Source organism: Hyaena hyaena, unplaced genomic scaffold (genome assembly GCF_003009895.1).
Source record: "Hyaena hyaena isolate Hyena2069 unplaced genomic scaffold, ASM300989v1 scaffold_1478, whole genome shotgun sequence".
Classification (NCBI taxonomy): Eukaryota; Metazoa; Chordata; class Mammalia; order Carnivora; family Hyaenidae; genus Hyaena; species Hyaena hyaena.
Window position 1 is genome coordinate 173058 of NW_024082111.1, and position 11189 is coordinate 184246.

The 11189-nt window shown below is 37.8% G+C and overlaps 2 protein-coding genes and 8 non-coding genes across 15 annotated transcripts in view; 1 reads left to right on the plus strand and 9 right to left on the minus strand.

Moving 5' to 3' along the window:
- Positions 1-206, plus strand: part of CEP295 (centrosomal protein 295) — a 56516-nt gene extending 56310 nt beyond the window's left edge. For all 4 annotated transcript variants that reach the window (XM_039223873.1, XM_039223875.1, XM_039223874.1 and 1 more), the window contains one exon: positions 80-206. In XM_039223873.1, the coding sequence (XP_039079804.1) occupies positions 80-118 (39 nt within the window). In that variant the 3' untranslated portion in view covers positions 119-206. The remainder of the gene's footprint in view (positions 1-79) is intronic.
- On the minus strand, positions 173-11118 carry TAF1D (TATA-box binding protein associated factor, RNA polymerase I subunit D). 3 transcript variants are annotated; one of them, XM_039223879.1, is made up of 12 exons: positions 11023-11118; positions 8960-9137; positions 7876-8254; positions 6616-6788; positions 5999-6059; positions 5360-5529; positions 4517-4550; positions 3429-3478; positions 3167-3201; positions 2158-2208; positions 1713-1755; positions 700-945 (listed from the first exon to the last, which is right to left on the minus strand). In XM_039223879.1, exons 2-6 carry the CDS (start codon positions 9016-9018, stop codon positions 5368-5370), a joined length of 834 nt encoding a protein of 277 aa, XP_039079810.1. In that variant the 5' UTR covers positions 9019-9137; positions 11023-11118; the 3' UTR covers positions 700-945; positions 1713-1755; positions 2158-2208; positions 3167-3201; positions 3429-3478; positions 4517-4550; positions 5360-5367. The 3 variants fall into 3 exon arrangements, with proteins under 3 accessions (XP_039079811.1, XP_039079810.1, XP_039079809.1); XM_039223880.1 differs by lacking the exons at positions 700-945; positions 3429-3478 and adding an exon at positions 173-548; XM_039223878.1 differs by lacking the exon at positions 3429-3478.
- On the minus strand, positions 351-477 carry LOC120225701. Its single transcript, XR_005526866.1, has one exon. It is a non-coding gene; the product is annotated as a small nucleolar RNA SNORA25 (small nucleolar RNA).
- Positions 725-851, minus strand: LOC120225694. Its single transcript, XR_005526859.1, has one exon. It is a non-coding gene; the product is annotated as a small nucleolar RNA SNORA32 (small nucleolar RNA).
- Positions 1447-1519, minus strand: LOC120225693. Its single transcript, XR_005526858.1, has one exon. It is a non-coding gene; the product is annotated as a small nucleolar RNA Z40 (small nucleolar RNA).
- On the minus strand, positions 1884-2024 carry LOC120225703. The gene has a single exon (XR_005526868.1). It is a non-coding gene; the product is annotated as a small nucleolar RNA SNORA1 (small nucleolar RNA).
- LOC120225700 lies at positions 2276-2412 on the minus strand. The gene has a single exon (XR_005526865.1). It is a non-coding gene; the product is annotated as a small nucleolar RNA SNORA8 (small nucleolar RNA).
- LOC120225699 lies at positions 3314-3385 on the minus strand. Its single transcript, XR_005526864.1, has one exon. It is a non-coding gene; the product is annotated as a small nucleolar RNA SNORD5 (small nucleolar RNA).
- LOC120225695 lies at positions 3528-3658 on the minus strand. Its single transcript, XR_005526860.1, has one exon. It is a non-coding gene; the product is annotated as a small nucleolar RNA SNORA18 (small nucleolar RNA).
- LOC120225698 lies at positions 4716-4844 on the minus strand. Its single transcript, XR_005526863.1, has one exon. It is a non-coding gene; the product is annotated as a small nucleolar RNA SNORA40 (small nucleolar RNA).
- Positions 11119-11189: the final 71 nt, after the last annotated feature.

The following is an 11189-nucleotide window of genomic DNA, read 5'->3' on the forward strand; positions in this document are numbered from 1 at the left end:
GATTGAGTCCCCCCCCCCGCCCAATTTTTTCATCTCTAGGATATACTACAACTGTTAATTATTTTTATTCCCTTCACAGAAAACACTAGAGAAACTTCGAGCCAAAAATACATGCTGACTTTCTACGAGAAGTGTTAAATTTTTTTAAATTATGTGTGATGTAACATAGACAAAGTTATTAAAATCAATAAATTTTTATTTAAGAATTTTAACATGTGATTCCTTCCACAATCACCATGGTTCCTCCGAGTCAGAATCACAATCTTCAGAATAGCAGCCCTGAGAACAAGAATATATACTAGTTAGATTGAGAAGATATTTCTTCTTTCCCACATGGACAATCAGCTACATCTTGTATCTCCTCAGGAAAACATAGCAACACTGAGTAACTACTATATCCTATGGAGAACTTTAATATCTGGTCACAGCGTTAAGGGCTCTTGGTTTTAGCCCCACAAGCCCTCTTTGAAATGACCTATGAAGTTTTCAAATGTGTACATACCTTTTAAAAAGAGCTTTTGTTCAATCCACAGTTGTCTCCATCAGTCCTATAGAAAAGGAATAGAAAAGTAAGGTTCCACTTCCAGATACGATCCTGTGAAGCCAGTCTCCCTGTTAGATCTACTGTAATATTACAAGTTGCCCAATCACTAGCAGAGCTCCAGGCACGCACCATTCAAAATACTACGTACAGTCAGATGAGAATCTGAAATATGGCTGTTATAAATGTTCCCAATAGGCTGAACGCTAGCAAAGTAGCATAAAGAAAGAAAAGCCTAGTGGAAAAATTTTTTATGGTCATGTCCACAGCAAATGAGAAACCAGCATTCTCAAAGCCTTGGTAATGACCATTATATCATTAAAAATAATTAACTTGCCAGAGTTCTTTCCATTGGGCTTCTTTAATCTCCACTTCAATATGGACATACTTCATGAATTCCCCACCTATGGATGATTTTAAAGTTTAGACTAAATTTTTCAAAATAAGGTTATAATTAGGTTCCAAGCATTCTGAACTAATATGTATTGAAAATTCTAGGCTTAAAATTGCAGAGTTGGAATAACTAAATTTTTCAACCCAGTCCATTTTTTTCTTGGGGTGGGGAGGGAGACACAATCTGAAGCAGGCTTCAAGCTGAGCTATCAGCAGTGCCCAATGTGAGGCTCAAACTCACAAACCACAAGATCATGACTTGAGCCAAAGTTGGACAATCAACTGAGCCACCCAGGTGTGCCCTTTTATTTTTTAAATGTATTTATCGAGGAGAAAGAACATGCCAGTAGGGGAGGGGCATGAAAGAAGAGGGATAGAGGATCACAGCCAGGCTCAGTGTTATCAGCCTAGAGCTGGAGCTCAAATCCACCAACCCATGAGGTCATGTGCTAAAGTCACTTAACTGATGGAGCCACCCAGGCATGCTCCCCCACCTCCGATTTCATTTAGATGGATGTTCAGAAAGGCTACTTTCATTCAGCCCATTCAGAGCAGTTGAACATTTTGCCCATCATCATAACATCAGAAATCACTGGCAAACTGCATAAACACATGTTGTGGCCTTTTACTATCTAGGGTTTTTACTTTTTAATTATGATACAATAAACCATTAGGATTAGCTGTTGTCAAAATTAGGTAAACAAATGCATTAATGAGGTTTTATAAAAGGAAAAGCTTTCATCTTCTATAGGGTCAGGTACTTGAGGGGAAATCTTACCTGTAATCTCGGAGATCTGTTTTTGTTTTTTAACTTTAGGGCCCTAGAAATCAAATTTCAAGAATTACACTGATTGCTATTTTGGCAAATGATCTATAAAATTATTATCCCTTAATTGCTTTTAATGTGAAAAGTCTTGTTCCTTCCACTCTACTCCATAAGCCTAGCACAAAATGTTACAGGTCTCATTGTCACCACTGCAATAAATGTGCTGTGATGCAAGCATTACCTGTGTCTCCATGTAGCCACATTAACAATTCCTGGACACCATAAATGACAGTGCCCATTTCCATCTTAACAATGAATGAGGCTTTTATAAAGTTCCTCTCAAGCTTATGTATAAACTACAAGGTTTGATTCTGTATAGAAGTCTTGCTGTTTTGCTAAGAATATGTTAGTAATAAAAGAAAGCATCCACTAGAAGCAACAGAAATAGAAGCCTTACGTGTTTAGGATCAGAGTAGATGGATCTATCTGGTTCTTAATTTCAAACACCCTAGAAAAAGAGAAGCATTAGTTCCTATCAAAGATTATCTCAAATTCAATTTGAAAATCTATAGGAATAATGTTTCAATAAAAATACCAGGTTTAACATGCACAAAGCCAAGAAAACCAACGATGCCAGATACTGAATTGATATTGCACTGTCCTTTGAACACCCAGCAGGAACAGCTGCTGAGTGCAGATACCATGCAGTGCAATCCTGACTGAATTGTAAACCCCTGTACTTCAAGGTTGCAATACTACTGAGAAACTTATCTCCAGAAATTTAAGTTCTTTTAATATCTAATTTGACTTTTATTCCTATCATTCCAATGAGGCAACCACATTAACTGCATCTGAAATTACAAACCAAGTCCCTATTATCTTTATCCTGGCTGTAATATACATGCATAAATATTAAGTCAAATACTAAAAGGATTCATTAGATATCAAGACCATGGCTGTTCAGATGCTGTTAGGCAGAATAGAAATTCAAATCCATATTATAACACAAATACACAGGTTATTAGGATGAACAATAGCAATTGTTTCCTAAGGATAAATGGGGGAGGGGCATTTTCATGTTATTTCCTAGACAGGCAGTCTGTGTCCAATTTGGTGTATGAATATTATGGCAAATACCTTTGCTAAGATCTTGGATACATACAAGTGGAGGAGAGGGGAAGAGGGAGAGAGAAGAAAATCTCAAGCAGGCTCCACAGTCAGCAGAGTCTGAAACACAGCTCAATCCAATGACCCTGGGATCATGACCTGAGCCAGACAGAATTGGACTGCTTGGACTGCTCAACCAACTGAGCCACCCAGGCGCCCCAAGATCTTAATACTTCTGTGGTGTACCCCAAATAACTACGAGGCACAACACTAATGGGATGCTGTACTCACAACTCACATTTTTTTCAGTACTTTTGAATTTTTAATACATTTCAACAGAAATTAAATGTTCCACCTACCTCTAAATGTGAATGATTTCAAATCATGTTCACCCCTACAGATAAAATACCAAGTAAAAGATTAAGGACAAGTGTGTAATTAAAATACAAAACAGATGCTTAGTATCCAAAATGACATCTATGTATTTTTTTTTTAGCTATCATCAGCTCCGTCAGAATTAGGTTTTAGTTCATGTCTGTATCATTCAGCAGTTGAACAGTTAAATTCATCATCTGAACTGTAATGGTGCCCAAGATTTCACTGTCCCCAGTAAAAACTTACCTAAACTAGCACACCCTAGAACTGTACAGATTCTTGGGATACTCCAATACCTAAGATTTAAAAAATTTGACCATTAGGTCTTCCAGTGTTTTAGCAGATAGATGTCTTGTAGTTCTTTCCCACAGATCTAACAAATAGTTCTGTGAATAAAGGAAACCACACTTATACTCTATGAGGCGTTTCCAACGATGTAGGTCTACAGAAAAAGCCCCATCGGGATAGACCTCAACCACTATTTACTTTTAAAACAGAAGATTCCACAAGAAAACAATTACAACTGCAACCTACTCTAAAACTTCAAGTTCAAAACTGCAAAAAGCCAAACATCCTCCCAGTTACAACAAACTTAAATCATTCCATAAGTTAATCACACGGTAAAGATTTTTTGAATGGTTCCAAGAGTCTATATACACTGAGACAGACACGCAAAGTACCAAGTAGCTATTCTTGAGCTATTCCTTCAAAAAGGCTCAGTACCAAAGGAAAAAGATTTTTGTATCTGAAGTCTTGATTTTTACAAACTCCAGTATCACAATGTGTTTTGTCAATGAAATTCCCAGGATATTACAACAAAGTGATTTAAGATTCTGCCTCATTTTAAGAATTAGTTATTTGACATCACTTAAAAATTTTCAGGAAAAGATAAATTAATAAAATATTAATATGGAAGGTAACAAATTGGACGCTTCTGAATTAACCATTCAGATTTAGGAAATCTTTTGTCTTGTGTAATCATTTCTAACATTACATTATTAAATCCTAAGTCTCATTTTAGACCATGCATTAGTTTAAGACAATGTAGATGCTTAAAGTCGGAATTATCCTACATTCTGATTACTGCCATAACCTAAGTTACAGTTTAGGGACCCTTTCCTGCAAGTGAAGTAGAGCTTGCACTTATCCCTATAAAATGTGAACCCTAAAATCTATTTTTCTGAAAACACGTCATGAACAGAAATTAGAACTGGCAAAATGTCCTTCAACAATGAAACCTTTAGAGATTAGTCTGATAAAGTCCATTTAAACAAATCTGATCCAAAAATTCACGAAAAGCAAAGAAATCCCTTCACTGAAAGCAGAAGACATACCTAAAAGTCCAGATTGTGCTCTCAAGTGAAAATCCTAGAACAAGAAAGCATCTTTGTTTCACATCCACATTAAATTTGGAATACTAATTCTCCACAGCTGAGATTTCCCTTATGTTCTGGGCTTTTAGCCATTCTACAGTGCTGAAACCAACCTTCAAGTTTAGCAACCCTCTCACCATCACTTCAGTTGGTTAGGTATCTTGTTCCTTCTTACATGTATCAAAACTCATACTGAGCCATGAGTTCTGGGTTGCAAAAGAGGATTTATTTTCTGCACTTAGGTCTAAGTCTTTGTCCACAGAACTGAACAATAACAAGCACAAGTGCAATCATAAAATACAGTATATTTAGTGCCATAATCAGCAATATACGATGGTGAGAAGAAAACTGTAGTTGTAAAAGTCTAGGAAGTTCTTATTACAAAAACACATTTGACAGTAAGGTCCTTGTTTGAATAAAATTGGCATAAAAACAGGGTTTCAGGTATCCTGAGATGGTCGTTGATCATTAGTGATTACTGTAATAAAGGTTTTCAATATATAATCTCTGTAACTTCTTTGATTTAATGCTCAAATGACACCTTGAAGCTCTTGAAATAAAGGACAGGCAAAAACAGTAGGTCTTCCGTTTATTATTTATCAAGTGATTATTTTTGCTATGCAATCCTCAATTTTTTCCTACATGTGTAACAATCTGACAGTTTTAATGCTTTTCCTGATAATCCAGTTTTACTAATTTGTTCAGATTCTTTTAATTTTCTTGCATTCATTTTTATCACTATGTTAGCATATGTATTTGCATTTATCTTTATTTTCTATGAAAAACCTTTTCTGTTTTATTTACCTTAACATTCATATTCCTATCTCCTTTTTCAGGCCATTCGATCCTGTCAAATGTTTTTGGACCTTGATGCTCTTTTTAGACAAAGCCGCTTCTTCAGTATATTCCTCTTGTTCTAAATACACATTCGTCTTCTTTCGTACTTCAGAACTTACTATGAAACAATTATAGTCCTACAATGAAAAAATCAGTATTAAGCAACAATTAAATTTTATTCCTGTTATCACAACATGGAACTGAACTCTAGGTTACTGAAAAAACCTGGAGACTACAACTAGATGTTAAAAATCCCAAATCTGTCTTCTTTTCTCATTAAGACATCCTAACAGCAATTACTGAAAAGCCCATGTTCTCACCAAATAATCCCAATGTCTTTTTTTTTTTTTTTAATGTTTTGTATATATTTCTGTGAGAGAGACACAGAATCTGAGGCAGACTCCAGGCTCTGAGCTAGCTGTCACCACAGAGCTCAATGCAGGGCTTGGGCCCAGAAACTGCGAGAATAATCCCTATTTTTATTTCCTGCACCAAATCTACTGAGCCTTTCAAAAATTAAATTCAGAATCTAAGATAGTAATAGAATAAATTCTTCCTGTACCAACTGCTATTCTGAAACGAAAGGAGACAAAAAATGTTACTTACCACCAATTTGATATCACATTCGTCATCATGTTCAAGATTTGTTGCAACCTCATCCTCTGCCCTGTAACATTTAAATATATCTTCAAGTGAGAAAAGTCATCTAGATTCCATTAGCAGGATAATATCATGATGTACAACTGACACGTCAATAGTAATTAAGGAGAAAATTTACAATTTCGTGTGTGACACCCCAAAATGGATGGCTCACGTGCCAAGCTCAGAGGTTAACTACAACCCAAATGACTTGCTGTAAAATATAAACAAATCGATACCATGATAAGGAACACTAAAATTTACACAACACTTAACAAGGGGTGTCTGGGTGGCTCACTCAGTTAAGCGTCCGACTTCGGCTCGGTTCATGATCTCGCGGTTTGTGGGTTTAAGTCCCGCATCGGGCTCTGTGCTGACAGCTAGCTCAGAGCTTGGAGCCTGTTTCTGATTCTGTGTCTCCCTCTCTCTCTGACCCTCCCCTGCTCACGCTGTCTCTCTCAGATATAAAAACATTAAAAAAATGTTTTTAATAAATAAAACATTTAAAAAACGAGTAAATTAAAATAAAATAAAAACTTTTAACAAAACCTATGACCAAAGTTATTTCACATGATTAAACTTACTCTGATTCAATAGGAGAGAGAGATCCATCATCATCCAAGTATTTGTATCTACGACTGTCAAAATCTTCTTTTTCTAAATCTTCACCAACATTCATTTGTTTCAAGGATTCCTTGAGGTAGTATTCATACTTCAGTTTTTCAAGGTAGTTGAAAAATCCTCTTGCCACTGCTTGCTAAATAAAAACACTAGTCTAAGTAATGACCTCACAAAATAAACTTTCTCAGCCGATGCCTTATGTTCCAAAATGGAAGGAATCCCTTTACCAAAAACTCTTACATGATCTTGATTTACTCTGCCATATGTGGAACACATATACCAGGTTTTAAAAGGATTTCAGTCTACCTAGCACATTATCAAATTTACCTAAGTTGGTATACACCAAGAAAACCGAAGCACAAATCTTGTTTGCATTTAAAAATGTCTTTAGAAATTCCCAAAGAAACAAATCTATACAGTTAATACAATCAGCCTAGAACAAAAGGTTAGAGAATATTCTTTTAAATATTATCACCAATTCTAGAGCAAGAGACTATAAATTATGCACAGTAATTTAAAATATTTGAGTCTGTCTCTAAATAATTGTCAGGCAGTTCTGTCAGAAATCAAATATTCGGTATCATAAGAAAATGGCCTATACTAAAGCCACTACACATCTAAGGTTATGGATAGGTTTGGCTTAGGTTACCACAAAGTCACTAGGGACCATTTGAGTTTTAGGAATGATGTTTAAAGGCTTGATGAAATCGAGGGATTTTGTATAAACAGCCTTGAAACAAACACCTCATATATGGGTATATTCATTGAGGAGACCAGTGAAGAATCCCACTAGGAACCCAAGTGAACTTAGTGCTGAAGGATAGATTGGTCTCGGAGTGGCAGTTAGTACAGAAGAGTAGATATAACCAAAGTTGGAGATTTTATTTTCCAGGTACATCTCAATTCTAAAAGTGGCCGCCAAGGGGAGCGTGGGTGACTCAGTTGAGCATCTAACTCTGTAATGCAGCTCTGGGAGACTCGCTGTAGACTACTGTTAGAAAACAGAAGACTGCCTGTAGATAACGCCCACACTTTTCCAGCTCACCAACAGCACAGAGACTGCTTAGGATTCTCTGTCCTTCATCCCTCGCTCTAAGCCTCTCCCCAGCTCACTTGTGGGCTCTTTCAGTCAAAAATAAACTTGGGGGGGGGGCATTTAAAAGTAGCCAACAAATCATTTCAGACATTCTGGGTATGTGTATCCACATAAATGAAATGCTGACCTCAAAGGTTAAAATCTTCCTCCAAGGTAATGGTTTTCTTCCATTCTCAGATTCCAAAAATGGGAACCCAGATCCTTTATCTCTCACTTGTTTCTTATTTATTTGGGAGCGTCTAGTGTTTTTTCTTCCTTTTGGTCTTCCCCTTGGTCTTCCTGTTGGCTTGTATTTCTTCTTTTTACGTTTCTTTTTTTTGAATCTTTCAAAAATAGCTTTTAAAGTCAATGGTCTTGGTTCTAAAGATGAGTCACTAGATGAATCCCTTGCTTGTACACGTTCAGGTGAATAAACAAATTTCCTAATAGTGTTTCTTTGCCTCCGTTTAGGTGAGGAAGGGACACACTGAGTTTTAAATAAGCTGCTACCAGATGAAGAATCATCACTAGGAAAAAAGGGGGAAAATTAATTACACCCTCTTAAATTACTGAAATGCCTATTGCTGTATGTACTTGTCTTCCACAGACCAAATGCAGGAAAACATGTTCAGAATAGTTTAAAAAGATGAGCTCACTACTAAGCCAACCATTTAGTTCTAACTACCTATAATGGCCTATAGTGCCATGATCTTGTAGCATTTACCAAAAAATGATCTTCCAAGAGAAATAACAGAATATCAATTTCTAAAGGCAGCCTTGTTTACTGCTATAGCTTGCTCTAAATAAAACTGGAGTAGCCAAGTAAATGTACTTAATTTGAATACAGTATAAATGCCGATTTCCCCATTTACTAGATATTTCCATCATATACATAAAAATATTGGCATCCTTGATCATGGGCCAAGTCACAAGGTAATTTTTTAAGCAAAATCACCCTCAGGTTTTGTTCCATTTGTAGGAGTAGGATAATTTTATCAGGAAGACACCAAATTGCCCCAGAGAGTATTGCTTCCCTGGTGAAGAATGTGTCCCATATAAACAAACTGAAGACCTGTGTAAAACAGGTTTTCCTTTTCTTTCCTAATTCTTGACAACTACCTTTACTGCATACTGGGTAATTCAAATACAGTAAACATTAAAATCAAATCTGGTCAAGTTTTGCAATAAAAATCTAGTAATGGTTGACTAAAAAACTTTTCAAAAGCACTTACCTGTGATTTTCAATTTCCATAGCTGAATCAGACGCCATTATAGGGTTCAGAGAATCCATTCCTGTTATGTATCCCACGTCCCTCTCCAAACTGTTTTATTCGTCACGTATTACTTAAGATTTCTGACAATTCGTCAAACATGATGTGGTTTCTCTGAACAAACGTTAACAGCTAGTACCTAAATAGTACAAAATTTCATGTAGTCAGATAATGCCATTTTATATAAATTAAGGTATCAAATACAAAGCCTTTAATATTTTTATATACAATTATCCACTTCAAATCAAATTCTAAAATCTACAAAGTGAATTCAGAGTTTCCATTTTTCAGTTGTCTTCTAAATCTTATCCAGTGAAATAAGATTACAGTACATTTCCCAAAAAACTATTAAATATCTTCCCATAACACAAAATGTAATTTCACTAGCCATATTGTGTACAAGTATTAACATACAGTTAATAAATTTTTAAGAGCAGATTGGAACTCCTAGGAAAAACTAAATACAAAGGCAGGGGTAATACTGCCGCAGTATATCAGGGAAAAATAACGCTCACGATTTACTCTGCGAATCCAAACTGCTGGCCTCAAGTTTTTCATTTGTAGCCTCTTTTCATTCGTACTATGATTCATCAGTCACTGTGAAATTTCTGGTAAGTCCTGAATTCTCAAACTTTTCAAGGAAAGGCTAACAGACTATACACAATGGTACCCTTTAACTCCCTTGTTTTAATGTACTTGGAAGCTCTTATAATAAAAAAGCAAAAAATGTCTTAGTTTACGATTTCATCTCCCTCATAGGTGATGTCAGCATTCTTCCCTTTTGGTGCTTAATCTTTACTTTGGGAGGACAGTTAAGTAATGAAAAAAGGAATCCTAGCATAAAACGGCAAAATATCACCAATCAGGAAACCTATACCATAAGTCACCCAACTATTATCTACAAAATCCCCAACTGACTCATGGTAATTTCATGGTATGTCTTGTTGCAGCTTTTCAAAATGCAAAATCTACAAATTCATGAAATAATTACTCAAGAAATTTAACAAAAATCGGGTCCATTGGCACTGATGGGACACCGGATGTTGAACCTGCCTTTTAAATATCACAATGGAGGGCGCCTGGGTGGCTCAGTCGGTTGGGCATCTGACTTCCGCTCAGGTCATGATCTCACAGTTTGTGGGTTCAAGTCCGATGTAGGGTTCTGTGCTGACAGCTCAGAGCCTGGAGCCTGTTTCGGATTGTGTCTCCCTCTCTCTCTCTCTCTCTCTGCCCCTCCCCCACTTTCTCTCAAATAAACATTTAAAAAATAAAATAAATATCACAATGGAATTAACCTAAAAACCACTTTTCAGAAACTGTTTAGAAAGCACTCCTGGGGCTCCTGGGTGGCTATGTCGGTTTTAAACTTCAGCTCAGGTCAGGATCTCCCCGTTCAGGAGTTCGAGCCCCATCCTGTCTCCTTCCGACGCTGCCCCTCCCCGACTCCCACTGTCAGAAATAGCCATTTAAAAAAAAATTTTTTTTTTAAGAAAGCACTCCTAACTAAGTGTCACTTCCCATCCCAAGATTCGGCGCTCTTCCGTAGTGCTAACAACCCCTTCAACCACTTACTCTGCCTGACCTTGGGGCGAATGTCTCCAGGAAGCACCTAACCTCGTGCAAGGAAAATGGCATCAGAAATGGTTACCTCGCACTTGCGAAAGTTAACGTAACGTGTACGTTACAGTCTTAACACCTTCACTCAGATACGACGGAGCACGCCTATAAACGCGTGGGTGCGGGCCACAATCCAGCCACAAGGCCACAGCCGCGAGCCCACCACCCTCAGGGCCTGGCTTCAGCGCTGTGGCTGGAACCTCCCGAGCAACGCAGGGATCCCGGGAAAAGCTAGCTCCTCCCTCGCTCACCAGGCCCGGACGACCATGTCCTCTTCCTACCCTCTCTAGCTGGAAAATAGCTTGCTCCAAGAGCACCGGCTCAGCACGGGCCGAGCAACCCGGGCCTCAGAGGTCTGCCTTCAACAACCTCGACAGCAGCACCCCGACACGGCAAGCACCACCTACCTCCACAGCCTTGCGGAAGAAAAGGAAGGCGTTGCTCACCACTCAGCTACTAGTGCTCCCGAAATCTCGCGAGAACACTTTAACGCCGCGAGGAACGTGAAAAGTGGGAGGCCGCAAGATGCGGGAGCGCCATTTTGATCGCCGCGAGGGGCGGGGCGATCGGGGTG